The sequence below is a fragment of the Tyto alba genome, unplaced genomic scaffold (assembly GCF_018691265.1).
Source record: "Tyto alba isolate M040663 unplaced genomic scaffold, T.alba_DEE_v4.0 Super-Scaffold_44, whole genome shotgun sequence".
Classification (NCBI taxonomy): domain Eukaryota; kingdom Metazoa; phylum Chordata; class Aves; order Strigiformes; family Tytonidae; genus Tyto; species Tyto alba.
Window position 1 is genome coordinate 6,682,237 of NW_024881320.1, and position 26,170 is coordinate 6,708,406.

At 35.4% G+C, this 26,170-nt stretch overlaps 1 protein-coding gene across 3 annotated transcripts in view; it reads left to right on the forward strand.

Moving 5' to 3' along the window:
• Positions 1–26,170, forward strand: part of ADGRD1 (adhesion G protein-coupled receptor D1) — a 159,908-nt gene that overhangs the window by 15,380 nt on the left and 118,358 nt on the right. For all 3 annotated transcript variants that reach the window (XR_006166755.1, XM_033008431.2, XM_033008432.2), the window contains 9 exons: positions 598–777; positions 1,957–2,211; positions 5,732–5,796; positions 6,619–6,774; positions 9,594–9,653; positions 10,912–11,029; positions 11,982–12,092; positions 12,280–12,355; positions 15,897–16,038. Coding sequence is in view for 2 of the 3 variants with exons in the window: in XM_033008431.2 (XP_032864322.1) it covers positions 598–777; positions 1,957–2,211; positions 5,732–5,796; positions 6,619–6,774; positions 9,594–9,653; positions 10,912–11,029; positions 11,982–12,092; positions 12,280–12,355; positions 15,897–16,038 (1,163 nt within the window). In the remaining variant the exon portion in view is untranslated. The remainder of the gene's footprint in view (positions 1–597; positions 778–1,956; positions 2,212–5,731; positions 5,797–6,618; positions 6,775–9,593; positions 9,654–10,911; positions 11,030–11,981; positions 12,093–12,279; positions 12,356–15,896; positions 16,039–26,170) is intronic.

Here is a 26,170-nt window from a genome sequence, read left to right on the forward strand (position 1 = left end):
AACATGCTTAGAAGAATTAAAGTGTAATTGGCAATGGATGCTACTCAGTAAACATGGGCATGCTGGCAGCCAGTTAGTGCATCAGTATCTTGGAAGCAGTCAGTGTACTATTTCTGACTCTGCTAGCATTTGGTGAAGATCAAATAAAGATGTGGGTGCTGGTAGAGGATATGGAGATATGAGAGCAACTGGTATTTTGAAATAAGTGAAGATCACAGGAGGAAAAGGGGATCATCACATGAGAGTGAGAAGAGTAAGGAGACTGGAGAAAAAAGGCAAAGGGGATGGAAGCATAAATCTGTAAGAAAAAAAGATGCCATTACTCCTGGTGCTCAAAGAAATTTAGTTTTAACTGATAGAAAATACTCAGAAAGCCATGATTACTCCTATGTCCTGAGTATGCGCATGTGATATAGAGCCAACTAAGAGATGTTTATTTGGTTTAAACTATTAGAGCATTGTTGATTTTAAAAATTCTGTCCTTGTTTATGCTAGTAGATGATCTGTTCTCAAAAGCATTCCCACTCTGTATTCTACAATATTGGAAACTTTTAATTGCATTTTTTATTAAAATCTCCTCTCATTTGCTTCTATCAGGAGTGACATTTTCCTTTTTCTGGAAGACTCAAGACCAGCAGGCTAAGTTTCTCCCTGCCTCTGGTGGACAAGTAATTTCCAGTGGTTTTAAAATCTGTTCAAATGAAGGTGAAGGCTCAGTGGAATTTTACACCCGTGGGAATGCAATGATGAAATGGAAAGCAAGTTTTAGTCCACCAGGTAAAATGTATAGTTTTTTTTTTTTTTAATTAATTTATTTGTTATATTTTACTTTATTCTTGCAGAGAGATATAGTGATACAACTTCAGGAAAGAGAAGTGAACATACAAAAATAGCTACAGAGTTTTCTGCTTAAGAATTTTCTTGATGTGGGAAGAGACAGATAAAATACGGACTGAAAAACCAGTGATACTGTATTATAGCACATTTAACATTCAGTAACGGTCCTTGGACTCAACTTCCAGTTGTTTATAAAGTGAAATTCTTACAGACATCAACAGATTAATGGGTGCTTAGATGGAAACATGAGTGAAAAATCCCTGATGGTTCCCAGTATATTCTAAAACTGGATAAGTGTGCTGTCCTCTACTGCCTTCTAAATTAAAACTTTATTTGGTAACTCCCTAACTGGGTGTTTAGTGCTTTGGTCATTTTGATATCTGTTGAGTGTCGAGTGTTGTATGCCATGGCATAGTATTAATAAACATTCTGGTATAGCACATATCTTACTGCTTGTATCTAAACTGTGTATTGCTGGGAACCAATGTTACCTAGTGACTGGAACAATTTATAGCCTTCTAGTAATACCAATAAACTTTTTCTTGCTTTAATTTGACTATCTGTACATTGGTAAAATAAGACTTTCTCACTTTGTAGTAGAAGAGTTTTATAAAGGTTAATAAATCAGTTTAGAAATCTTATTTTAAGAGAAAAGCTACTAAATGGTGAGAATAATTCACGCGTTTGTGGATTATCCAATCCAAGTGAAAATTAATATTAAGTTTTCAGGCTCTCAGAGATAACAAAGAAACTTTTAACTAGTCTATTTGCTTGTTCTCCAGTTCTTGCAGTCTTTATGCAGTTCTTGCTGAACTGAGTTTTGAGACAGTATTGAAGAGACTTCAAGTCTTGGCCAATAACACTTAGCAAGTGTAATTTATGAAACTGTAGTGAGCCTAAGCAAGAGTTCAGACAAAAGCTAACAGGCATTCTGCCAAAGTATGGGCTTCCCCATGGGTGTAAAAATTAATATACATGACATCAGCATTCCATAATTCACTCTTAGCACTTCCTATAGAGCTCTATAGCATTGCACAAGTCAGCAAAAACATACTGAGCAGGAAAGACTCTAAATGGAATTGATTCATGTATTTTGCTGTGACTTTTAATATTTTACAGGTCCTTATTGGACTCATATACTCTTTACTTGGAAATCAAGAGAAGGACTGAAAGTCTATGTGAACGGAACTCTAAACACAACTGATCCTTATGGGAAAGTTTTCTATGATTACGGAGACCCCAGTGCAAATCTACTGACTGGGACAGAGCGGGATCAGACTAAGCGCTATGTGAATGGGGCATTTGATGAATTCATTATATGGGAAAGGGCACTCACCCCCAATGAAATTGAGCAGTACTTTACAGCTGCTATTGGTGAGTATATGTCATCATAATTCATCTTCTGTAAAGATGCTGACTTAAAAATGTTTAGTGTGTAAGATTTGTGTTCATTTTTCATCTTTCAGCTATTGAACATAATTTTTAGAGGCAAAAAAAGTTAGGTATGAATGTCACCAAAATTCTCAGCTATCTTTGGATGTGCAGTATTTTCATCCTGAGTTCTAGTCTTTAAAAATGTAATAAGAAATTAGCAAGACCTGAAGTATTCAGCCATTGTCAGATCCCCTAAGATCAAGAGAAGAGGAGCAATAATTAGACTTGAGGTAGGACAATATTAGGAAAGACTGACTCCAGATTTCTAACTTGCACTCTAGTTGTTGTGTAACTTAGAGCCAAATCACTCAGCGTATTCCAGCAGATGTGGATAATAATGGTTATCTCTCCAGTTCCTGGAACAATAAAGACTTATTAACTCATGTATGCTTATAAACTAAAAAGAAAGATATTAGCTGAAATGCAATATAAAAGGCAAAGAATCAGGATTAGAACAAACACTTAGAAGACTGTCCAGTAAACGCTATCAGTTGTTCTATAGATCTTTATTATAAACTTTTCACTACAAGAAAGACTGTTACTGTTAAGTGCTTATGTGTGAGCAGCAATTAGAAAACATTCATCTTGGGAATAAAGATATGGGGCATCTGGAATATCTGATTTTGCTGGCAGTTTCCCTGCTTTCATTTATTCCTACTAGGTTACTGAGAGCTAAAGGAGTTACACCCATAACTCTTGTGCGTCTAAACCCATGGGAAATATTTTCACAATGGAAATTCTTTGAATAACACAGAACTTCTGATGCATACCTGGAAATGAGAATGCATGTGTTTGTGACTTCCAGGTTTGGTTATACCAATCAAATATATACAAAATACATTTTATCAAAAAGGAAATATAAACTAGATTATGTAGAATTGAAGCCAGTGAAAAAGAAAACCCTCCACTTGGTATATAATGAAACAATCTCACTCAAGTTTTTTATTTTAAAACCTTTATACTTTAAAAAGTAATTCCTATGAAAGTCTTCAAAAATTCTGATTGGGAAAGTATTCATTTGATACAGAAAATCATTCTAAAATGTTAAAAAAAACCCAAACCCGACAAGTTTTATTAACTTTAGAATGTCCTGGTCACTTTTGAAAAAATGCTGTTTTATCTTTCACAACAATCTAGGGCTACTATAACACTATCCAAGTCAAAGCTACCATAAATCACATTCTTTGATTTAGTGTAACTCCAGAAGAATGTTATGTTGCTAAACTCGAGTAGCAGATTTTCAAATTGACCTGATCCATCTATATGTGTGCCCTGTTTCACTGTCAGAGACATATGACTTACATAAATACAAAGAAAACTCTTTTTTCTTAACCCTTTTATTCTTGTAAACTCACAGCAACCATCCTCTGAAGCCCTTTAACTTCCCATACTTTACTCTAGCAAACAATCAAGGCATCATGGAAAGTTTTTTCCATGAATACAAATCCTGTTTGGGATTCAAGTTTCTACTTCTTTCCTCCACACTTTGGTTTGGAAAGAGTCTTAATGAGGCTCAAAATATCTGGTTGCTGGATATTAATGCTTGCAGCTAGCTTTTGAAACTCTGCGGAAAGAGGTGGGCCCTCAAATTCTGCTGAAGTCTAAATTCTTAGAGTTGTATAGAAATTTGCCTGTATCCTACCTTTCAATCCCTGCTGATTCTTAGAAGGCTCTATAGCAAACTCCCTGAATTATAGAGATGTTCATGCTGTGAGCTTTTGTGAGTTTAGTGCAATTTGCATGATATTAGGTGTTTTTTTCCTTAAACCTCTAGTTCATAGGTTTTCAGGGTCATCTGGAACTATTGATTTTCTGTGAAAAATAAATTTCTAGCCTCTTAATTGAAAGTGAAGCTTGATTTGTATTTTCTAGTGGCTTAGGAATTAAAATGTAAAGGGATAACAGGTATATATATTTTTTGTAAGTGTAAAGAATTTCAAGCCAATGTTATTTTAAAGTGCTCAGGTGAATTAGAACACTTGAGAAATGTGGAGTATTGATTTTTTTGCTTTTTCCTTCAAAGTAGTGGACCAATTAGATTTTATAAAATTTCCAATTTGATGGATGAAGTTAGAACATTCTCAGAGGAAGCAATGGATATTACAATACTAATCAACATAGTAAACAAAAGTTATTCTTGGTATATATTTATTGACTTTGGAGGACTTAAAGCAGGGTTGAAGCTGGGCTAATGTGGTTTGACATGTGAAACGTAATAGGACAGCCTGTTTTTTAACAGAATAAATAATCATGTTCCTTTTGGATCTGTGAGAAAAATGTGTCCTATATATGCAACTACTCTTTAATTGTGCTGAAATACCACACTCCTGGCAAATATAAATTCTTGGTAAGACATAGATTAGAAGAAAATTTTATTTCTGTATCACAAATGACCAATAAATCCCTTTACATATAAAGGAATCAATATTTTTAAAATGGAGAAACTGGAAACCATCCAAAATTCAGTTTATTTTTTCTGTCTTCTGATAAATCATTTATGACATGCTCATATGATAATTTTCAATGGATATAGTGGTAATGGGTGACATTTATTAGTAAAGTCTGTATGATTAATAGCAACCTCTTTGTTTCTTGAAATCAACTTACAAACACATAATAGAGACATTATCTATAATATGCTTATACTACTAATGAAATTTGTGTTTTGAATTCTTGCCCCGTTACTTGTTTTATGCAAAACTGACATGCCCCAAAAGCTTTAGTATACCACAATTTATACCAATATTCTTTTTATTTGAGGGTTCCTTAGTTTTTCTGTGCGCAATGAAAGTATTTCCATTGGCTTTGAATATTTCTTACAGATTTTTTTTAATTTGGAAAAGTCTTTCTGAATTTACCTTCAAAGGTGTGATTTTATTTGGCATTCACGCAATTTAGACTCAAGATGTAAGTAAACATTAACATTTGAAGATCATAGCTTAGACTTGAGTTTCATTTTTTCCAGTGTTTGTATGTTCCCAGTCCCAGTTTATCACATACACAAAAATACGGCAAGGTCATAAGTGAAATTTTCAAGAATGCTTTCAGATTATTATTAATTTCTGATAAGACATAGATTTTTTTTTTTTGAATTTTCCTTAAATATTTTGCATAAATGTTGAGGGAAGAGCTATAGAAGGGAGATGAATGCCAGTGTTTTAATTACACTATCTTTTTAAAATTGAGATTTAATATTTGAAATTTTCTGTTTGCAAACAAAGGTTTAAGTGTTTAAGACTTAGATTAAATTTCAAGGCTTGTCTATATAAAGATGATGATATAAAATTGATGAGAGAATCAGTAAATTAAATGCTTTAAACAAGCCTGTGTAGCTATAGTACTGCAAATAAGTAAAAGCCACAGAACAACAAATGTGTTACTTTCAGTTAGAACTGATTCAACTTGTTGTGGGAACATTGGATTTGTTAACACTCTCATTTGTGTATATTTTTTTCCCCAGGTGTGCAAGTTTTGTTTTCTTCAACGCTTCCATGGTCTGTGGTGACAACCACTTCAAAACCTGTGGTAGGAGAGTCCTCATAACTCTCTTCTATAATGTCAGAATGCGTATCTATTACAGAGTTACAGACTTCCTCACTTTACAGTTTTCATTAATGGCATTTATTTTAATATCCCAGTTATAAACACCTTCAGATATGCATATGGAGAATTTTTAGCTACTGTGGGAAGATGAGAGTACTACAGAAGTCTTCATGTACAGCAGATAGAGGTTAAATAAAAATATTTTCTATATTAAAAAATGTAGAAACTTCTGAAGTATTTCAATGAACTTTGAAGATATAGAACATCCAAAAACATTTAGATGTAAGAAAGAAATTCTTCCCTGTGAGCATGGTGAGGCACAGGCACAGGGTGCCCAGAGCAGCTGTGGCTGCCCCCTCCCTGGAAGGGTTCAAGGCCAGGTTGGACGGGGCTGGGAGCCCCCTGGGCTGGGGGAAGGGGGCCCTGCCTGTGTCAGGGGGGTTGGGAATAGATGGTCTTTAAGGTCCCTTCCAACACAGACCATTCTATGATTCTATCTTTTTGCTAATTTTTCCTCATTTCCTTTAAACTTTCTTGCTATCTACAGTGTCAAAGATCTATTAGTTTTCTTTACAGAGGCTTTCGAGATACCATGGTCTATAGGACCTGAATTGCTACTGAAAAAATGAAGCTGTGACTGTATATTGTGTTTATCTTATCTTTCTATCTTTCCTTTACCCTTGGCTTATGTAGCCTCCTGTGTTTAACCACAGCAGTCTGCTATGCCTCAAAATTTTCAGTTAAACAATAAATAATGACTACTGGATGGAACAATTTCTGATGAGTTATATCCCTCTCCTGTAGCTCTCTACAAATGCCTATCATCCCATCATAACTAATCTAACCGAGGAGAGAGGGAACTTCCACTCCCCCAACACCATGCTGGACTACCTGGAGAACGTGTTCATCAGCTTGCCCAACAAGTCCTTGTCAGAAAATACTGCTCTAAGCCTGACAGAGGTAAGTGTCTTTCACATTTGTGTGTGGACCCAGATGAGTCTGAAATTTCTCCAGAAGTTGGAATTTTGAATGCAACTTTGAAAGTTTTTGCTGACTGCAGAAAATCCATATGTAAAAAGCAGTAGCTATTTTAGGGAGTAGCAGAAGGTGAGCTTCAACCAGAGAAAATAGTTTAAAGAGCTCATTAGTTCTTGGGGATATTATTTAATCCATAAATTACAAATACTCAGAATCATGACCATATGTCAGAAATAATTATTTAGTTGACTGGGAAATAGAGGAGGAGAAAAGAATTTTTTTTTTTTTTTTTTTTTTCAATTCACCTGAAAGCTTACCCAATGAAGAATATATAATTCTGGAAAAAAAGTCAGCATTTCTCTGCATGGCCCACCTGATTCAAAATGCAGTAGAGTTTGACAGTCATCTGTCACGTGCAGGACATAAAGCCACTGTAATCAGCGTAGTGACAGCAGCAAAATGGATGCATGCATGAGCTAATAGCAAACTAACTAACTTGTAAACAGGGAGCATTCACTCTGGTCATGGCCTTATCAGTGTGGCCCCGGGTAACTGCCCAAGTATAAAGTTGTAACTTACTATCTTTAAGTTTCACACCTGCACTAGAGGGTTAAAAAGTTATCAAGTACTGCTCTCTGTCCAACCTTTTGTTAGCATTTATTGCTCCTGTAGTAAGCAGAGGGCAAGCTGTGCCTCTTCTGCAGCTTCTCTTCTGCAAAATCACGCGTTATTCTTGCTGGACTCTGCAGCGGCAGAGACACACACACTGCTCTGCCAGCTCCGCATTGGAGGCAGAGAGCTGCAGGAGAAGGCCTGGTTGGGATGGTGGTGGCCTTGGGTTTGGTAAGCTAATAGCTTTATCTTGCACCAGGTTCCAATCACAGCCGGATCTCCTGGACAGATATATCAAAAATCTCCACGGAAACTGGTTCATGTAAAGATCAGGTCCAAAACTTAAATGAGTAATTTATTTTTGTTTACGTTAATTCACAAAGGAAAAAAAAAAAAAAAAAAAAGAAAGAAAAAAAGAAAAAAAAGGGCGTATTCTGCAGCCTGAGCTGAGGACAAGGGCTCATGTTCTGCTAACATAAAGCTAGCCTTCTGTAAAATGATGGGCATCTAATTCCCTGATTTCAGCAGGCTAGAAAGCTATTATTACAGTAATCAGCTCTGGCCTGCGGGTAATACCAGAGTGACAAGGATTATTTACTCAGACAAACAATATAAACAAATGCTTCTGAAAACTACATGGACAGCAATTGATAGTTTGTGTTAAAAGCTTAGCATTTGCAAATTGTAGAGCTTGGATTTCATGGATCACAGTTTAATATGTAGCAAAAACCCTTCTAAAAAGCTCTAATACATTGTTTCCTTTGTTTTGCTGAAAATTTTGTGTGGGCTCTAAATTGAAAATTTAACATCATCCTGTCAGATATCATACCTGTTTCCCACATCATTTCAGTTGCCATTTGGTTGCTTGTTCATGCTATCTGATGCTGCTTTGTGTGCCATGAAAGTGATTTGCAGACAGAAATATGGGACATGATTATCTTTAGCAAAGCTATTTTGGGAAGTAAACACAAGAGAGTCCTGATCATACATACAGACTCTGTCATTTGTCTGATTGATGGTTAGGCTTTGTATTGTCTGCAGCTAATTCCCTGACAGACAGGCACTGAGCATGCATGCTATTTTCTGTAAAGTTATCTCTGTCCTGATTGTCATATGCCTCACAGCACAAGAAAATTTGATTTAAGTGATATGCAATAAACTTTCTGATTACTGACACACATCTGTAATGCATTGCTTTTGACAAATCTGACGTGCTTTCTGTTATAATGCTGCTCTGCTCAGCAGCTCCAGCACTCCTGTTTTCCCTCCCTTTCCAGTGGTCTAATATGTCTTTTTTGGAGTCATTCTGGAGTAATGCTGTGACCTGAAAAGAGATACTCACTGAATGCTCTGAGCAATTTGGGCTGGGCCCTGGGTTTAGGATAACTGCTGTGCATGCCGGGTAGAATTCCACACTGGATGTGAGAGGGGCTGCAAGGTTTGTGCTGCCTGAAAGTAAGCTCATACAGCAAAGCTCTGGTACTGCCGTGTGTATTATGGCTTGTAAAATTATGCTCAGAAAAGTCTTGCAGCTTTTTTTCCACATTTCTCAGTGGAAATGTTCTATATTCTGTTGATGCTTTTAAGACATTTTTAACAGAGAAGTAGGAGATGTGGGTTTTGTTATTTTAATTTCCTGTGTAATTTTCTGTGCTCTCTTCTCTATTGTCTTCATCAGCAAGATTCCTTAGGACAGGGACTGTATCATGCTAAGCACTTAAAGAGTGTCCAGCAGGACAGATCTTGACCTCAAAAACAAACTTTAAGTGCAAAAGTTAAGTAGATAATAAATTGTACAAGTCATGAGACCCAGATATTTATCTAGTTCTGCTGAATTATCTAGTCATCTAAGAGTAAAAGAGGTATTAACATCATATGAGTTCAGATAAAATGAGAGAATAAGTTCACTTTAGTCTTAGTTCCAGTGTTGTCACCTCAGCTGTAGTATGATTGTACTTTGGGAGTATCACAGTGGTGTTAATTTTAATAAACTATTACTTTAACGTGTCACCATACAGAACATGATGAGAGCGTGGCAGGTAGAGGTGAATCTGTGACTTGAATGACAGTGAGCTTGTCATCTTAAAATAAACCAAAGAAAATACTGGCAGAGATCTGCCGTGGATCCTTACCAGGAGATGAAGCTGATGAATAAATAATCAAATAATATAGTTTTATTTATCTCTTAGGCATTTTTAAAAGCTATTGAAGACTTTCTGTTTTTGCCCAACTGGATTGATGTCCCAGAGGTAAGACAAAAGGTCTTAGATTTGTAGGTTACTTCAGTTGCATAATTTTACATGGACAGTAATCAAATTGGTTGCCTCTGTTCTTCTTGTTAGGACTTTTTGGCAGTATGATTAGTTAATTTTCTCATATGTCACTTTCATATTTGCAGTAAAGATACACAGATGAAATAATTATGTTGTTTTCTTTTATAATGTGTTTTTGAGGGCTAAAAATAGGAGAAAAGTTATCTGCTGTTGTTTCCACATATTTCCAGATGAATGAAACAAAATTGTACTTTTAACAGATATCGTCACTAAACTAAGTGTTTAATCACTCTTTTTGGCATTGAACTTTGATAATTAAAAGTTTATATTTGTTTTATAAATTGATGTTTTCCAATGAGTGTGAAATATGTGGTAGTGCTTACCTGTTTAGTGGACTGAAGCTTTCAGAGAGATTAATCCTAATATAAGGAAAAGTAACTTGTATCAATGTTCTTTCTCTTCTAATCTACCTTTTAGAGTGCAGAGAAAGACTTGCAGGAGGAACCCAGGAATTTCCCAAGATTTTTGCTTGAATTTTAAGGGAACACAGATTTCAGAACAGGGAACTTTTAAACTGAGAAAAAGGAGAGGCTAAAGTTAATTAATGTCTCACTGAAGCCTAAATGCTTTTAAGACAAAAAGATGTCTAACTGATATAAGTTCTTAACCTCAAATTCTTGATCATCTATGATATAAATAGGTTTCAGATAAAATAGATTTCTTTTTCATTGAAACATGCATTCACACTGAGATTTTATGGATCAAATTTTAACCTGGAGGGTTGTTTTCCAGGGGGCATATAATCACTCTGAAAGTAGCTTTATACTGGGGACCATTTTAATAAAGATGAAAGAAAAGCCAAACTATAGTGCCTCAGCTTATATTCCAATAAAGATCTGATACCAGTCTTTATATATTGTCAAAATAATCTGCTCAGTTCTTGGCCTCATTCTGCTGAATCCTGAATATAATTGACTGTCAAATGGCGGTGGGAGCAGAGCGTCATTTGGAGACATTCTATAACACATAGTATTTTATAAAGTCAGGCTCTGGATGGCATTAATTTGTGTAACATTTTATCCATTATATGTGGAAAATGTTGTAGAGAAAGTCACATTTGACTTTGGACAGTTGAATGATGAGTCACACTGGAATTTAAGATGGCACCTTGGCATTTTTTGCTATGAACTGCAGTTTTATTTGTTGTAGACCCTTCTCTTTCTTCTTCCTCCAGACTGCTCACATATTTGGAAGTTTAATTCAAACTATTGACAGTGTGATGGCTCATGTGACGCACAATCTGGACAAAAACTTGTTACCTTTAACTGTTGAGGGCACATCATCTGTGGCAGGTAGGATTTAGCAAAAATGTTCTCTCTGGACTGTTTGGATGTCCTAAATGCTTCGATGCTTGCAGCCCCTCCTTTGCCAACATGAAGGAGGAAATCAAACCAGATAAAATTGTCTTTTGAATACAAAAGTGTGTTTCAGTTGTAGAAAGATGACTGTGCCATTAGTCCAGAGTTAATCAGCTCTGACTGTACTTGAACTTCCTTGAGGTTATTTGGGGAGGGGTATAGAATATGAATTCTGTGAAATGAATCTAGTAATACTATAGTATACTAATAGGCAGTTAAAAGGCCCAGAGCTCTTATGCAGCACTTTGAAATTGCAGATGTCTGGATGCTACAAAACCTTAATTTTGCAAGGGTTTTTCAAGAGATTGCAAATAATAGGAATAGTTTTGACCTTTTAGGATAATTTTATTTTACCGCTGTTTATCATCCTAGCACCCTGATTTCATCTGTGACTTTGGATGCTACAGGTAGCAAAGGTAATTTATCTGTTCTGGCATTCTGCTCTGCCTTGTTTGAGACCTGTGTGAGGGGGCAAATAACCTGAGCAGTCACTAATTAATCACTGCATGTACTGTCTTGGACACTGGCATTCTCAAATGGAGCAGTGGAGATCTGAAATAATGCCTTCAAATGTCAGTGGAAGAGTGTGTTATCAATCTGGTTTTACTTGTCCTGGTAAGCTCAGTATTTGAGCATGGGTGAAGTGATCCATGGTATATTAACAGTCCGTGTACCACCTTCTCTGTCACAAAGGAGTCAGATATAAAAGGCAAATTTATACTCATGGAATTTACTATATTTTCTGCAAACATCTGATGTTTCAAATTCAAGACTTGCAATATCTATTAAGGAAGCCTAGTTTAAATAGTCATGTAGGTTGTAGAGGCTATAATCAATAGGATTATCTGTTTTTGTTTCATATAATATTTTTGTTTGGGTTACACAGATTACACCTTGGTCAAAATGCATCCTCAGACTCTGAATTTGTCCCACTATCGATTTCCATCTCAAGGACAGAGTTATATTTCCATTCCCAGTGAAGCTTTTCATGAAGAAGGTAAGGAAAAACTTAAAGGGAGCAGCAGGGTCATATAAACAGGGTATCCAAAAATGATTTTTCTTGAAAACAGATTTTTGTTTGTTTTATTTTTCCAAGTACCAAAAAATAAAAGTTTACTACCCCATGAACTGTCTCTTAGTTACAACTTTTGCTCTCAGGATTAACTCCTCTTCCCTTTTTACAGTTTGGATTACCATTGTCGGCCTGCTTTACCATAACATGCATTATTTCTTTCATAATATCAACCCTATGGATACCAAGTGAGTATCTCGGATCTCTCTTGCTGTAACAGCTTGTTTATTACCTTAATGATATACATTTATAACAGTCATGTCATTATCAACTGTAAATAAATTACGAGCCATAATCCTGATTCTGCAATATTGAGGACATGTAGTCATTAACTAGAGAGAGATTAAAGCTTACATTAGATGTTTTATTTTATGTTGTACTAAAATAGACTCCCATAGCGACATCTTTGTCTTTCTTTGTCTTCTCCTTCCATTCATCAGATCTGGTATTAGCATTTCATAATTTTAATCTGTCTCATAAAAGGAAATTACATCTATTCTCCTGACACATATAAAGATAAAGCTTGCACTTAGATGAAGCAAGTAAGAAAACATAACATCCCTCTTCAGATAAAATCTGAATCCTAATCCTAGAAACCTGTAAGGTAATTTTATAACAGGAGACCAGGCAATGCCTTAAAGACCTTTTGTTTTATATGCTGCATCAATGAAATCATTAGCAGATAAGATAAAGTAAATGCAGAGCTGTATGCCTCTTGGCAATACAGTTCCCCATGGAATTTTGCAAGGCCATTCATGTAAATCATTACACTTTCCTTTTAAGCTAGTATGACTTTATGTTTTTATTTGATCTTCACTAGGGTAAGTAGATTAGTTTACATGTTCTCTCAGTCTTTTCCAATCTGTGACTTTTCACTGTGTTGTTTATGACAGCAGAAGGAAAGATGCAGCATTTTAGCTGTCATGAATGTCAGGGGCTGTCTCCCTTTCTTCACATAGAGTTACACAAAAGGTCGTGATCATGGGAACTCATTTGTGAACTTCAGGATGAAGAATCCTGGCTTATGACACTGAGATAATCACACAGCTATTACTAATTAGCATTTTTAAATCAAGTAGCAAGCTTTACTATTGTTTACCCTGCTCTCTCTCAAAAAAAAAAAGGCACCTGGCAGTTGGCTGTAAAGGAACCATATCATTAGTGTGAAATATTTCTTACTGACATGAAGAAATAGATGCAATATTCTATGACATCTGATATTTTTTGAACAGAAGGATCGGTGCAATTTATTAAGATAATGAGCTATAACATCAACTTCTCAAAGAGAGAAAGAGAATTAATATCGTCTTGACTTAGGTCAAAGTTTAGCAAACACAATATGACTAAAGATGCTGCATGTCAAAACATAGTATTCTAATGCATTGTCATAGAGTCTGCAGTTCCTAGGACTCTGATACAGCAAAATAAACCACTTATGTCATCTTTGTGTAGATCCTCTGAATTCTGTGGAATAGGACAATCTGGAGACCCATTCCGGTTCCACTGAGTTGTATGTATTTTTTAGCACTCATTTTTGAGAAGAAAGGATCTGGTGCTTGCTGCAATGTTAAAGAGAAACACAAAGACACTGGAGAAGAAACATGTCCTAGATTTCTATAATTAATCTGAACTACCCAAACTGTTTGCAGTATATGATGCACTACAGAATCACACCTATAAAATTCTAGATGCAGACCTATCCAAAACAGCACCTAAAAAACTAGCAATACAGGGAATGCTAGTTCAGTGATTTTTCCTCTGTGGAATCAAACCCCAGGTATTCAAAAAATGTTTTAAAAATAAGTATGCTTTTCTCTTCTGCTTGGTTTTCTTTTTTATGCTGTACTATTACATCTTTTTTGCTTACATTTCAGTAGAATAACATTTTCGCAGAGTAGTTTGTTTTAAAGACTTTATGTTCCTTCTAGCACTGGGCTACTTGAACACCTGTAATTTGAAGTCACTCCATTTTCTTCTTCAAGGCAATTATTTTTTTTTTTTTTTGTGGTGGAAAGCTAAAACCAAAACTCTTGGTGCTTTTGTGCTGTACAGACAGATGACTTCTATTTTCAGAGTAGATAAATAGCAGTTTCTAAAGGGAGTTAGTTTTGATTCTTTACCCCCCCCAGAAAAAAAAAACATCAAAACAAAAAAGGTTTCAAGACCAGTTCTGCTTCTGGTCATACTCATATAGAGTTTGTGTTAATCTGTAGTAATCCCACCGAAGGTAATAGGATGACAGACTCATTGCCATCTAACATCCACAGCCACAGTGAAGAAGGGCTTGCATATGCAAGCATGAAACACAGAAACACTCATTCTTGTTTGTGCTGAATTTTTTTCAAGTTCAGAATTCATCTGGCCCTCTAAAGTTAAAATGGCAGATAACTGGTGTGGGGAAAAATGTTCATCCTGTAAACCTGGTGTAGGAGAAATCTCAAAATTTCAAATAGTAATCTTAACATTACAAGTCCCTCTCTAAACTTAAAATTTTCATATTAGAGTAGTAAATTCTGCCCTCAGATAAACAAATTCAATTCACGTGCTGGTTACTGGAAGCAGAAGTAATCTCTGATGCTGATGCTTTTTTTTGTGGTCAGAACTAAGGACAGGTGCTTGGGGTTATGCTAAATGAGTTCTGTTTTATTTGATTTTGCTGAGGAACTGGATGAAATTATTTTAATGTCTGACATCACCTTTTTTGTTTGTTTGTTTTGTTTGTTTGTTTGTTTTTTTCTGAAAGAAAAATAAGAAATCACTGCAAAGAGGTGGCAGATATAAAAAAGGTGGTTTTACTGTGCTTTGCAAACTAGGTCTTTCCAGCGTTGTGCTATGTTTGGAAACCCATGCTGATGGTTAATTCACCATGGCTTGTATTTCTTATAGTAAATACCATTCATTCACATACTGAAGAGGTAGATGACAGAGAACATTTTACTCCTGCACAGTTTGTTACTGATAACGTAAAAAATTTTACCCTACAGCCAAATGGATCTTAGATACTCCTAAATTTGCGAAAATGTCAAAGTCATAAGTTTTAGCTGAAAGTAGAAATAAAAAGATTCTTATGTACTGAAAAATTACTATCCTGGGAAAAAAAAAAAAAAAAATGTTACCTGCACTAATAAGATGTTTAGTCAGGTTCATCTGTTTGTATTGTGACCTGATTTAATCTCTAACAAACCTAACTGGACATAATCAGTTTTTCAAAGTAAAGCTATAATTTACTTCTAAATATATTCCTATATTCCTATATATTTATACTTTTACTTCTAAATATATTCCTATATTCCTATATATTTTTATATGCATTACATGTGTCTTGCACACTAATATGTATGTTTTATTAGACAGCCTGAAACCTCTGAAAGTTTTCTCCTCACTCAGGTTGCTTTGCTTAGGTTATTTTTAGATCCTTTTAGAATCCTACATAGGATTCTCTCTAATTATCTAAAGCACTTTCAGCAAGGCTTGTAAACCTTGGGAAAAGAGGAGCAGAATGAAGGTATATTTATTATATCAAGTCCCCTAATGTCTAAAGCTGTTCCCTATACACTGTAGCTGTTGCTTCTAGTCCTGTAGGATCTTTTGGGACCAGATTTTGCTCCCCTATAGAAATTCATTGACTTGAATGGACAAAGGAGGTCCTATGTTCCTGTTGTGGGTGTTGTAGATGAACTAAAAAAATTTTCTTGTTCTACTTCCTTAATATATTTGTTTCTTTCCAAGGATTACCGAGGCTGCTGCCTACAAAGGTTATATGATCTCAGCAACCAGTTATCTTATCTCAGTCAAAGTGGAACCTCTACCCAAGTTGTCCCACAATCTGTCAGGATCTCCTCTTATTACGATCCAGCTCACCCACAAATTGGTAAGTGAAATGGAAACTACCAGTTTAGGTTATTATCAGGGCTGTTTAAAACTTTGGTGTCTGTGATTACTTCTTTGTATTTCTCTTCTAATTTTTGTGGGAATTTTTGGTAGCAATTCAGATGGCATTTCTGACTACAGTACTGTATTTTTCCAACCATTAGGCTTCAATGACTTCTGTTTTTGTCACTGCAAAAAGATGATTAGTGGACATGTTGCAAAAGAAGGTGAAGTGACAAGTCTATCTTTAGGCCTTTCTGTATGTATTGTTCTATGGATGTGTTTGTGCAATCTGCAATAGGTTGATATTAATTACTGCTTTGTCATTAGAGCTGTCAAAACCAAGAATTTTGGTCTTAATCCACACTGAGATAACTGAGGCGTTTTGAACGTTCTCACAAATAGACCCAGAGAAGGAGGTCCTCCAAGGTCAGGTACAAGTATGATGGGCAGAGCATCTCCTGGGCTAGGAGTGGAGCAGGTTCAAATCCCTGTTCTAGTGTGAACTGCCCTTTCTAGAGAGCAGAACACTCTGAACCTGAGAAACAAGAGACAAGAAATAGGAGAATCAAAAAACTTGAACACAAGATTTATTCAAACTGTTCAATTTCAGTAAGACATTTCATTTTCAACAAATTAGCAAATTCCATCAAGAAACTGTAAAAATAGATGGTTTTGTTTGCTTTTGGAGAAAAAGGCATCTCTTTGTCTTGTCAGTGGAATGGAGAACTGTTGAGTTCAAACTCTGAGATGCTGGCATGAGGCTTGCAGCATCTATGACTTAGTGTTGAATGGAAATGGAAAAGAAAGATTTCAATTGTTAAATGTTTCATAGAAAACATCTCCTAGATGTTCTTCCAAATATTTTATCATATTTTCTTTCAATGGCTGTTTTCAAGCCAGTTTATCTTCTTCCTGTTGGGCTTCTGATAAAGGTAGAATAGGCTACAGAAAACAAATATATGAAAAAACCTTAAGGCATAGAAATGAAAAGTGTTGTTTTGTTGACAGTTTTTCAAACTAAGGTCTCTCCTGAATGTCCCTAGCGGCCTCTTAGAGGCAGGCACTTGTGAAATGAAAACTCTATATTTTGTATAGATCATTTATAAAATGTACTTTGCTTTATTTATTCAGGTACCTCCTCATGCTTTAGTATGATTTACTGTCAGGCTGTTAAACCTTTGGTTTATTTCTTTGTGCCTATTGACTTTCACTGTGAAGATCACTGGGATCTTGGTATACAGCTAGAAATTTTATACTTATTATCTGTTTCTTTCTGTTTTATTCAGATGAATCCATGAGAATGTGATATGAACATGTCTGTGTAACATATCCTGTGTATAACAGATACAGGTTGATTGGAGTTGCAGACTCTACCTAGAGCAGTGTATGCTTTATGTTGTGCATTAGGGAAGTGGCTGTTTTCTCCTCCTGAACTCCTATTGCTAATTGGCAAAGCATTCACAGGCAGGCATCTATTATCTACCATAACATTTCTACAGTTACTTCCATTTTGTGGAATGTTCAAGTCTTGGAAATCATGCTAACACCCATCTGGGTGTGACTTGGTTTTGGTTTGTAGTGGGGTTTTTTGCATGTCTATTTTTTTGTTTTAAATGTTGTTTATTTATTTATTTATTTATTTATCTAAAATCCTTGCAGGAAATGGAGAAACTTATTGCATAGTGTTAATGGGTGCTGTCTGAAATCAGTCCATAAATACATGTCATTACATTTGTATTTAAACTTCTGAAAATTTTAATTATAAAGGGGAAAGCATTTCTGAGTGTGTAGTGAGCATGATCTTAAACTCTGTTCAAGAAATTGTACTGGGATAACTGTAGTAGATTTTGCTCTTAAGCATATAACCATGAAATGAGATGGATAAATCACAGAAGGCACAACCCTCTGAAAGACGGAAATCTTCACCCACTTACTTCCTCCAGTAATAATCTGCTGCTGGCTTTTGCATCTTATTAAGTGGTACCATCCTGTTACTTTGATGAGAAGTTTAAGTGATACAATGAAGTTTTGCTTCACAAGTACAGTTAGGAATTTCATAATCTCATTGTGTTTCTTACCCCTGTGGACTTGAATTAGAAACTGGTCCCACACTGGGCTAAATATCAATTTCTCCAGTGTTTTTAAAATCAAAACTAAATGCAACTGTGTGAGGTATTTTCTCTGCTTGTACCAAAACCTAATTTGAGTGTTATCTGATAGTGAAGCACTTTTAAAATTTCAAACCAGATGTAAAAAATACAAATGCTAGAAACTTTCAAATACCAAAACATTATGAAATCATCAAATGTGTTGAAAGAGAAAATTTGCTTTGACATCAAAAAATATTTTGTTTAAATTATTGTTTGCCATATTTCATTTTGATTGTTTTCCCAGTGGAAGAGTGTAATCTAGCATCAGAGTAAGTGTTTAAAATGAGAACTAGGCATAAAAGTTTGTAAAGAGGATTACTAAAGCTATAGTATGAGATCTGGGAAATGGGAATACATCTAGTTATTTGCCATTCTTGTATTTTTTTTGCTTTTGGTATGAATTTGTTAAAAAAAGCTATTAATCAGTGAGCAACAGAACCAACCCAAATGCCTCTGGGTATCTTGTATATGGATTCCAAATTCAGTGAGTAATCTTTAGAAACGAAGATACTATGTAGATAGATATACACTGAAAGTTTTTCTGTGAGGAAGATGCATACTGAGGAGTTGTGAGTAGAATATGTGCAGCTCTGCTGAAGTGGTATATACACTGAATTTGATAGGAAGACTGCTTGCCCCTGACACCTATGACTTTGGGAATATAATTTCTCTTCTGGCTTTTAATTAGCAGGTATGTTTAGTATTAAGGAATGGATGAATAGATTATACCTTCCAGTTATGTCTAAGTATGTCAACAGTGGGGCAAATCTGTTGTCTTTTACACTGCTGTGTCTCCAATTAGTTCCATGGAATAATTTTAAAAAATACGAATTTAGACAATTTACATGTGTATTTACTTAAGTAAATTAATTAAGCAAATTTACAGAAGTAAATTCAAGTGAATTTACTTAAGCAGATTGGGAAATGACTGAATGTCTCTGAATACTTTCATATGAAAGCAGCACAAGTTCTTTTTATCATACTATGTATTATTTCAGTGTCTGAAGTGATTTCATTCAGTTGAGTATGATTGTTCATGAAATTAAAGTAGAATTTAAAATGTAAAAACTTCTGTCTGCAAGATCACTGTGTTGAAGTATGCACTTTAAAATAAAGATTAACAGTCAAGATATTTATGTAAGTTTATGATTTAATATAATGAGCATAAAATCTGGTTCAGAAACCTGTTTCATCCATTAAAATACTACTTGCTTGCTTGTAATAATAGGAGAAACATTTGAAGTGGATACAAATCTCATTCTTATATTTGCCTGTTCATTCCACGTAATGTTCTCAGTTTAACAATGGAAAGTATAATAAGAAAAAGTAAAAAATAACAAGTCCAAACAAATAGTTTTTCTCTATTCAAATTTAAGTTTGAGTGATGGTTTTCAGTTGATCTGATTTAGTTATAGCTACTCCAATGGACTCTACCGGATTTCACAAGAATAAAAATACAAGGGGTAAAAAGCAAATGTGGTTTCTTGTGCTGATTGTAGTGATGCTTGGCCCAACTTAAGAAAATTTTAATTCTTTTTCTTCTACTGTGTATAGGAAAAATGCCAATCACTGAGCACCAGAAAACAAAAGGAAATAAAATAAGCTATGTCTATTTTAGGAAATAGTTCCAAAGAGAATGTCTGAGGACTGAATACCACCTCTTGCATCAAAAATTCACAGAGCATTTATCATTCCACAGCCTAACTCATTGTTAGTTAAATCTTCTCTTAGGCAACGTTTCTCTGAAATTGTCTGCATTTTTAAATGTAGCTTTTAGGAGCTTGTGAGATTATTAGGTTTCTCTTTCTTTTTGAAACATGAGGCAATACAAACTGATGCTAATATCTAATCAGTTAGGTAAGAATGCAGGTAATATTTCTAAATGACATATTAATGCTTCCTTTTCTAGAGAGCAGCACAAGGCAGAGGGCAGAGTGCACTGAGGAGATGGGAGCTCAGTCTGCGAACAGACTGGAGGCTGAACTGGTGCTGTGGAGCCCAGGAGCTTGGAAGTCACCTCACAATTAATGCATACACTGTTAATTTCCCAGGTACAGGGACTAGGGAGACTAGACTACACACCTCCATCAGAGAGGACAAAAGAATTGGACGTCAGTAAGTACAGCCATTAGGCCTTAATGTTCAAGCTTGCAGCTGGATTCTCATGGGACCAATATTGCTGGTTGTCATTCTTTCTACCAACAGAGCAGGCAGAAAATTTTCTAGTCAAGCTTCCATTAGTGGGAGATGGCTTTCTGACTTAAAATAGAATTTCTCATGAATCGGGATGAATAAGTCATCCCAATTTTTTCACGGGATAAAAATATTACTTGTTTAATTTTTCTTATGAAGTAAAGACTCCCTGTGGATAGGATAGATGCAAATGTTTTACTTCTTATAGTGTTATTTTTCTTTTAATTGTCACTATTCTAACAACAGTTTGTTTTGTTGCACAATCCCTGAAACTGCTTTTTCTGTTACTCTTTATCTTATGAAAATATTAACAGCTTTAGAAAGATTGTTTTGCAAGAAGACTTCATCAGGGATTTAAAATTAACTTCTTTGCATAAGAACATAAAGTCATTAAGTGTTTTATTCTTTCTGCCATTCTGAGGAATGCTTATCTGCTCTTTCTATCCACAACGTCTACTTCTATAACACAATGACATAGCTAGGGTGAAAAGCAATTCTCATTTTCCTTCTCTGTAGATATAAGATAGCTTTTCCTGTGATATTTGGGGATCATTGAGGACCTTTTTGCTTGAGACTTTTTACATACTGAAGAATTACATTAATGGATCTTTTTAATGATTGTCCCTTCCTTCCCACTGCTTAAGGTACAAGATAAAAGACAAGAGAGAACCAGTAGTACTTTGTCACACTGTAGACTCGGATCTATTGTTGTCACTCTGTTAAGCTGTTTCATGAATAGTGGGATTTTAAATCTCATTAAATATTTTATACTGTTGATTCAATGTTTGTCACAATACAGTCTTGCCAGTCAACATACACCTGTACAAAGGTTGAGAAGTTTCTCTGTGTATACATACTGTTTTCTTTTGATAGCTCACCTGAAAAACTGTCAAACACAGGCTGTAATGTAAGAAAATTATGTTCATTGACAGATAGTATTGGCTGTAATTGCAGCATATTCTGTGTGAATACATGTTTTCCACTAAACTTAACAGCTCCCTTGATATACTGCTGATTGGGTCAGGTTGTGGTATGTGGTAGTCTCTGTTGTTCTAGAGACTGAAACCTTCAAGCCCATCAAGGAGGATTGGAGTGAGAATAAGGCAAATAAATAGTAAGATCAACAGTGGTAACTGTTGCTCATCTCTAGCCAATGTGTAGTATGGCTGAAAATCTGACTGCATGGTGCTTATGGGAGCCACTGATGAACTTGAACCAAAAGAATAGGGTATGCTCCTACTGGATAGCTACTTATATCAAAATCGCTGTTACAGATTGGTGCACGCATTAGTAATTTTAATAGCATGTCCAAAGACCAAAATACTAAAGGTAGAGTAAAGCCAGATTCATGCCCCTTAGTGGAACTACCCTGAGGCATATAATTTCAGCTTTAGTATTGAATGGACATAAAGAATTTGAATATGGGCTTGTATTGAGGTGTTAAACTTTGCAAAATGTCTATGATTTTTTTGGAAAAACTTTAGATTACACTCCCAACATATTGATCAAAGAAGATTGACAAAGCTTCAGATGTTGTCTTCAGACAGACTTTACTATTCATAGCTGTCAAGATGTCAAGTTATATTAAAGATGCGTTTTCTAATTATTTCTTTACAATAGGTTGCAGTATTTATTCTAATATAAACATTTCTCTTTACCAGCAAAATTTTGTCTAAACTAATCCCACTAAGAATCCTCAAAAAATTTCTGTTTCTAGCAGGTTTTCTATCAAGGTGTTTTTCATAGCAGAAGCAACTAGAGAAGAAATAGCATTTCACTTACATGGTTCAAGAAATTACAGCACTGGGTAGAAATTTAAAAGAGAGGAATGTCAAGGCTGAAATGCATACACAGCACGCTCTGGCAAGTGTCAGAGAGGCAGCAAAGAGGGGGAAATGATATAAACCTGCACCAATATTTTGTAAAATCCATATGGTTATGGAGCATAGAGCTTGATCTTTGACCACAGTGAAGTTATTTTTTGACACTGTCTTGAGGACAAAGTAGCTATAAATTCCTGTCTTTCCTGACAAGGCAGATGACCATTTTTCAGCACATAGAAATACCGGCCATGGTGTAAATCCAGGTGTATTTGGTGCAGGAAGGGTAAAGGGCTGACTAAGGTGATGAGGCAAAAGGGGGCGTTCATACCTGGGATGATGAACTAAAGCACAGTGTGCTCAGTGCTCTGTTGATCTCTTACTGTTGATTTGCAACATAGAGAAAATCACTTTATGACTAGAAGAAGACATTTTGTACATTAGTTTCAAGCACTTCGAGGCTTCTGTAGTTTTCTCCAGGGACTTATTTTTCCCTTTCCTTTTTGCTGAAGGGGAACGTGTGCAGCTGCGGTTTTGGAGAATTATAAACTCCTGACCGTTACAACCTCTGTGAGAGGGGCCTCACATGAAGATTGGATGTAAATTGGGAACTCTTAATGTAGCTGATTTTCCCCCAGATATATTTAATGCAAATACCATTTAGAGATTTGTTTGACTCTGGGAAAAAAAAATGTGCTTTGCTAAGATACTATCAAGTTAAGACTAATTTAGCATTGTTCCATCTCATTCCTCTGTACCATGTGGTTCTTTTTAATGAACGTAGTGCTTGGGGAGTTGCCTGTCTGACCATGAAGTGTTAATCTTTTCTACCATATTATTACACTGAATCATGCAAACAACTGCTTCCCTCCTGATTTTTTAACCAACTCCTCTCTCCATCATTTCTCTGTTTCTGCTCTTTTACTTTCTGCAATGAATGCTTCCCATCAGAACCCCACAGTGACCTGATTCCTCTATGCTCCTTGCTAGAGCGCTTCGTCAATCAAGCTTTATCAGCTTTTCCTTTTAATCCCATCTCATATTGCGTTACATGACTTTATTAAATCTCCAGAACCAGGAGTCATATGAGAGCATCAGCATTCATTATTGTAAGTGCAGCCTGCATGTCTGGGAAGTGCTCTCTTGGGGTGGTTCTTTGGAGATGGTAAAGTACAGGGAAAAGCAAGACCTCCTCTTCTCTTAATTGTGATCCCATTATAAAAGAGTACTGATAGACCTCTTGCAGTTCAGGAAGATAGAGACAAGGTTAAGGAACGTTTTCATAGAGCTTTTAATGAGGCAACGGGACTTTTGCCTTTAAAAGGTTTCTGAACGTCATCCTTCTCTCTGTCAACTTTTGCCTGGCCAGCAGTGTGCCATATCCTGAGGTTTGTTTAATGTCATTAATAATAGGAAAATAAAATGAGAGAAGAACAGGTTCCCATTTGTACACAAATATTAGTGCTACCATGAGAGAGACAGATCAATGTGGAGCCAATTTATTTTTATGGCAAGTTAAGTGTTGACTAAATTATATATCAATCAAGGAAAAACAATGACTTTTGCCCACATCTGCAGAAGAAAGGTATCATTTTTAACTGGATGGACTTTGCCAGAAAAACTTGAATAAAATGCAGTTAAAACTGTGAGTCTTATGGAGTATACCACAATAAAGCAAAAAGAAAAAATAATAAAGCTTGTAATTTAAAAATCAATGCAAAGTTCAGTACTTTGTTACGCAAGTTAAATCCTTGCAGTAAAGAATACAGAAAATCCATTGAGTTCAAATGAGAAATGTACATAGCTGCAGCTAATTTTCTTGCTCCTGGGCAACCTTAAAATGCCAGTAGTCATTATGATGATATACCACATCTTTTAACAATACAGCAATAGTTCTGTATTGTTAATGTTAGTAACAGAAACATCCTAGGAATTATTTTCTCATATGAATCCATTCTAAAAGCCTAGAAAGGCTGAGTAACAAAAAATATAGATTTTAATTAGGCACATTGAAGATTGTCTGTTGTAAGAATCAGGATTGCATTGTAATAAGCTATAATTCAAAGAAAGTTTCATTTCCATGTCAGAACAGACTTAAGCCTTTGGAGGCACAATACTTTCCCTGTGTTATCACTCATTTGTCATGAAACAAGTTCTCAATATTTCTTTGCAAATGAGTCCTTTGCCTTTGAAGTGGAATTGCAACAGGAGTGAGGGTATCATGAAGTGATTAAAAGGTTTTTGGAAGTGTGCAAGTAAAGTTTACTTTCAATTTTAGGTTTAGTTGCTGACTTTTATTCTTTGGTTATGTGGGTTATTTTATATGCCAGTTTCCACTTAGCATCTATAAAATTACCTCTTGCCTAAAGAAAATAACCAGTGGTGACTGGAACCAAGTGTTATCAATCTACAACAAAAAGCATCTGCTTTTTCTCTTTCGAATTTCTGCTTTCAAGTGACAGTGCATCAGCAGTTGGAGATTAGTTGATATCAAGCAATAAACTAAGAAAAATCTTGCAGACTTATAAACCAAGAGCCGAATTCCACAGTTATCCTATTTTACAGAACTGTGACATCTTGTGCTACTTCTCTCTCTGCTTTTGAACATTTGTCATATGAGAAGAGAAAATTACAGGGTTTATATTTGACATGATTGAATCTGGTCCAGTGATGTACAGTTCTGTCCCATCAGTGACCACAATTTTTAAATTCAATTTAGTTCCCCTTGTTCCAGTTCCTCATCAGTGACTACATCCTCAAAGCATTCTTGTATGTGGTGATGGCTTATTGCAGGAGTTCCAGCTAGTTGTGCTACATTTAATGAACTGTCAGAGTTACTGCTATAATACACTGTATTTCTTTGCACAGTGTTAATACAGATATATATTTAAATGTTATGAAAGAAAGTAGCATTTGAAATCACAAAAAAATGGATTTAGATTCAAAATGTCCAAATTATCTTTTTTAAAAAAAGGTCAGAAATAGTTTTGCTGATTGAGAATTTCAAGTTCATGAGAATCAGATGGTTGGAGAGGGTATGTTTTCAAAACTGTTTTGTAAAGAGATATATTAAATGTAAATGTAAAATTCTAATTTAACTACAATCCATGGTTGACCTGCTGACTCACATGCTGGAAGCCAGTGTTTTTAAGTGAGTAGAAATCAAATGCTAATGCATCTCTATCTCTCCATTAGTTACATCTTGAATAATCCATCTAAAAAGCCAAAAGAAAAAGGACTTTTTGGATTCTTTGGACCTATTGACTTAACTCTAGGCAGATTCAACTCAGTTCGTCTTCCAGATAAGTTACCGTGGTGAAGGGAAGTTCAAGGAAGATATTCTTGTCTGTTTTTCTTGATTTGTTAGTTTGAACCTTCACATTCCAGCTATGTCACACTGTACATTCTCTGACTTCATACTGGAAGTCTTACACACACTGGCATACTTTTATGATCTAGATTTTCCGAAGCTACTTATCTTACTATTTTTTTTACTGTGTTCTTGGAAAGAATTAAATCAGAGTAGACCGTGTACCTAAGTGCTGAGAACTGCTCTTAAACCAGTGTTGTCTTTAATGTCTTATGTGTATCTGTGAGAGGAAGAATTGCCATGATACCACTGGTTGCACAGGACGAGTCCTAGAAGTTAAATGGGCCTATATTTATGAGGAATAGAGTAAGTGCCCGCTGTAAAACTAAATTATGGAAATGCAAAATTCTGACAGCATGTATATTAAGTAAATAACAAGTGGAAAGTTCACTACATAATTTCTCACTAATTATTTCATCTGAGTTGCCATCTACAACTGTAGATTTATTTAATTTATTTTTCATTGCTTTCAGTAGTATGGGTTTTGAATAACCTGTTGTACGTTCTATATTAGATACTTTGGTGTAACTGTTGCGTGTTTTTTGTACCAGTGGTGACTTCGAAAGGTTAGCATTCAGTATCAAGGGAACTAGGCTA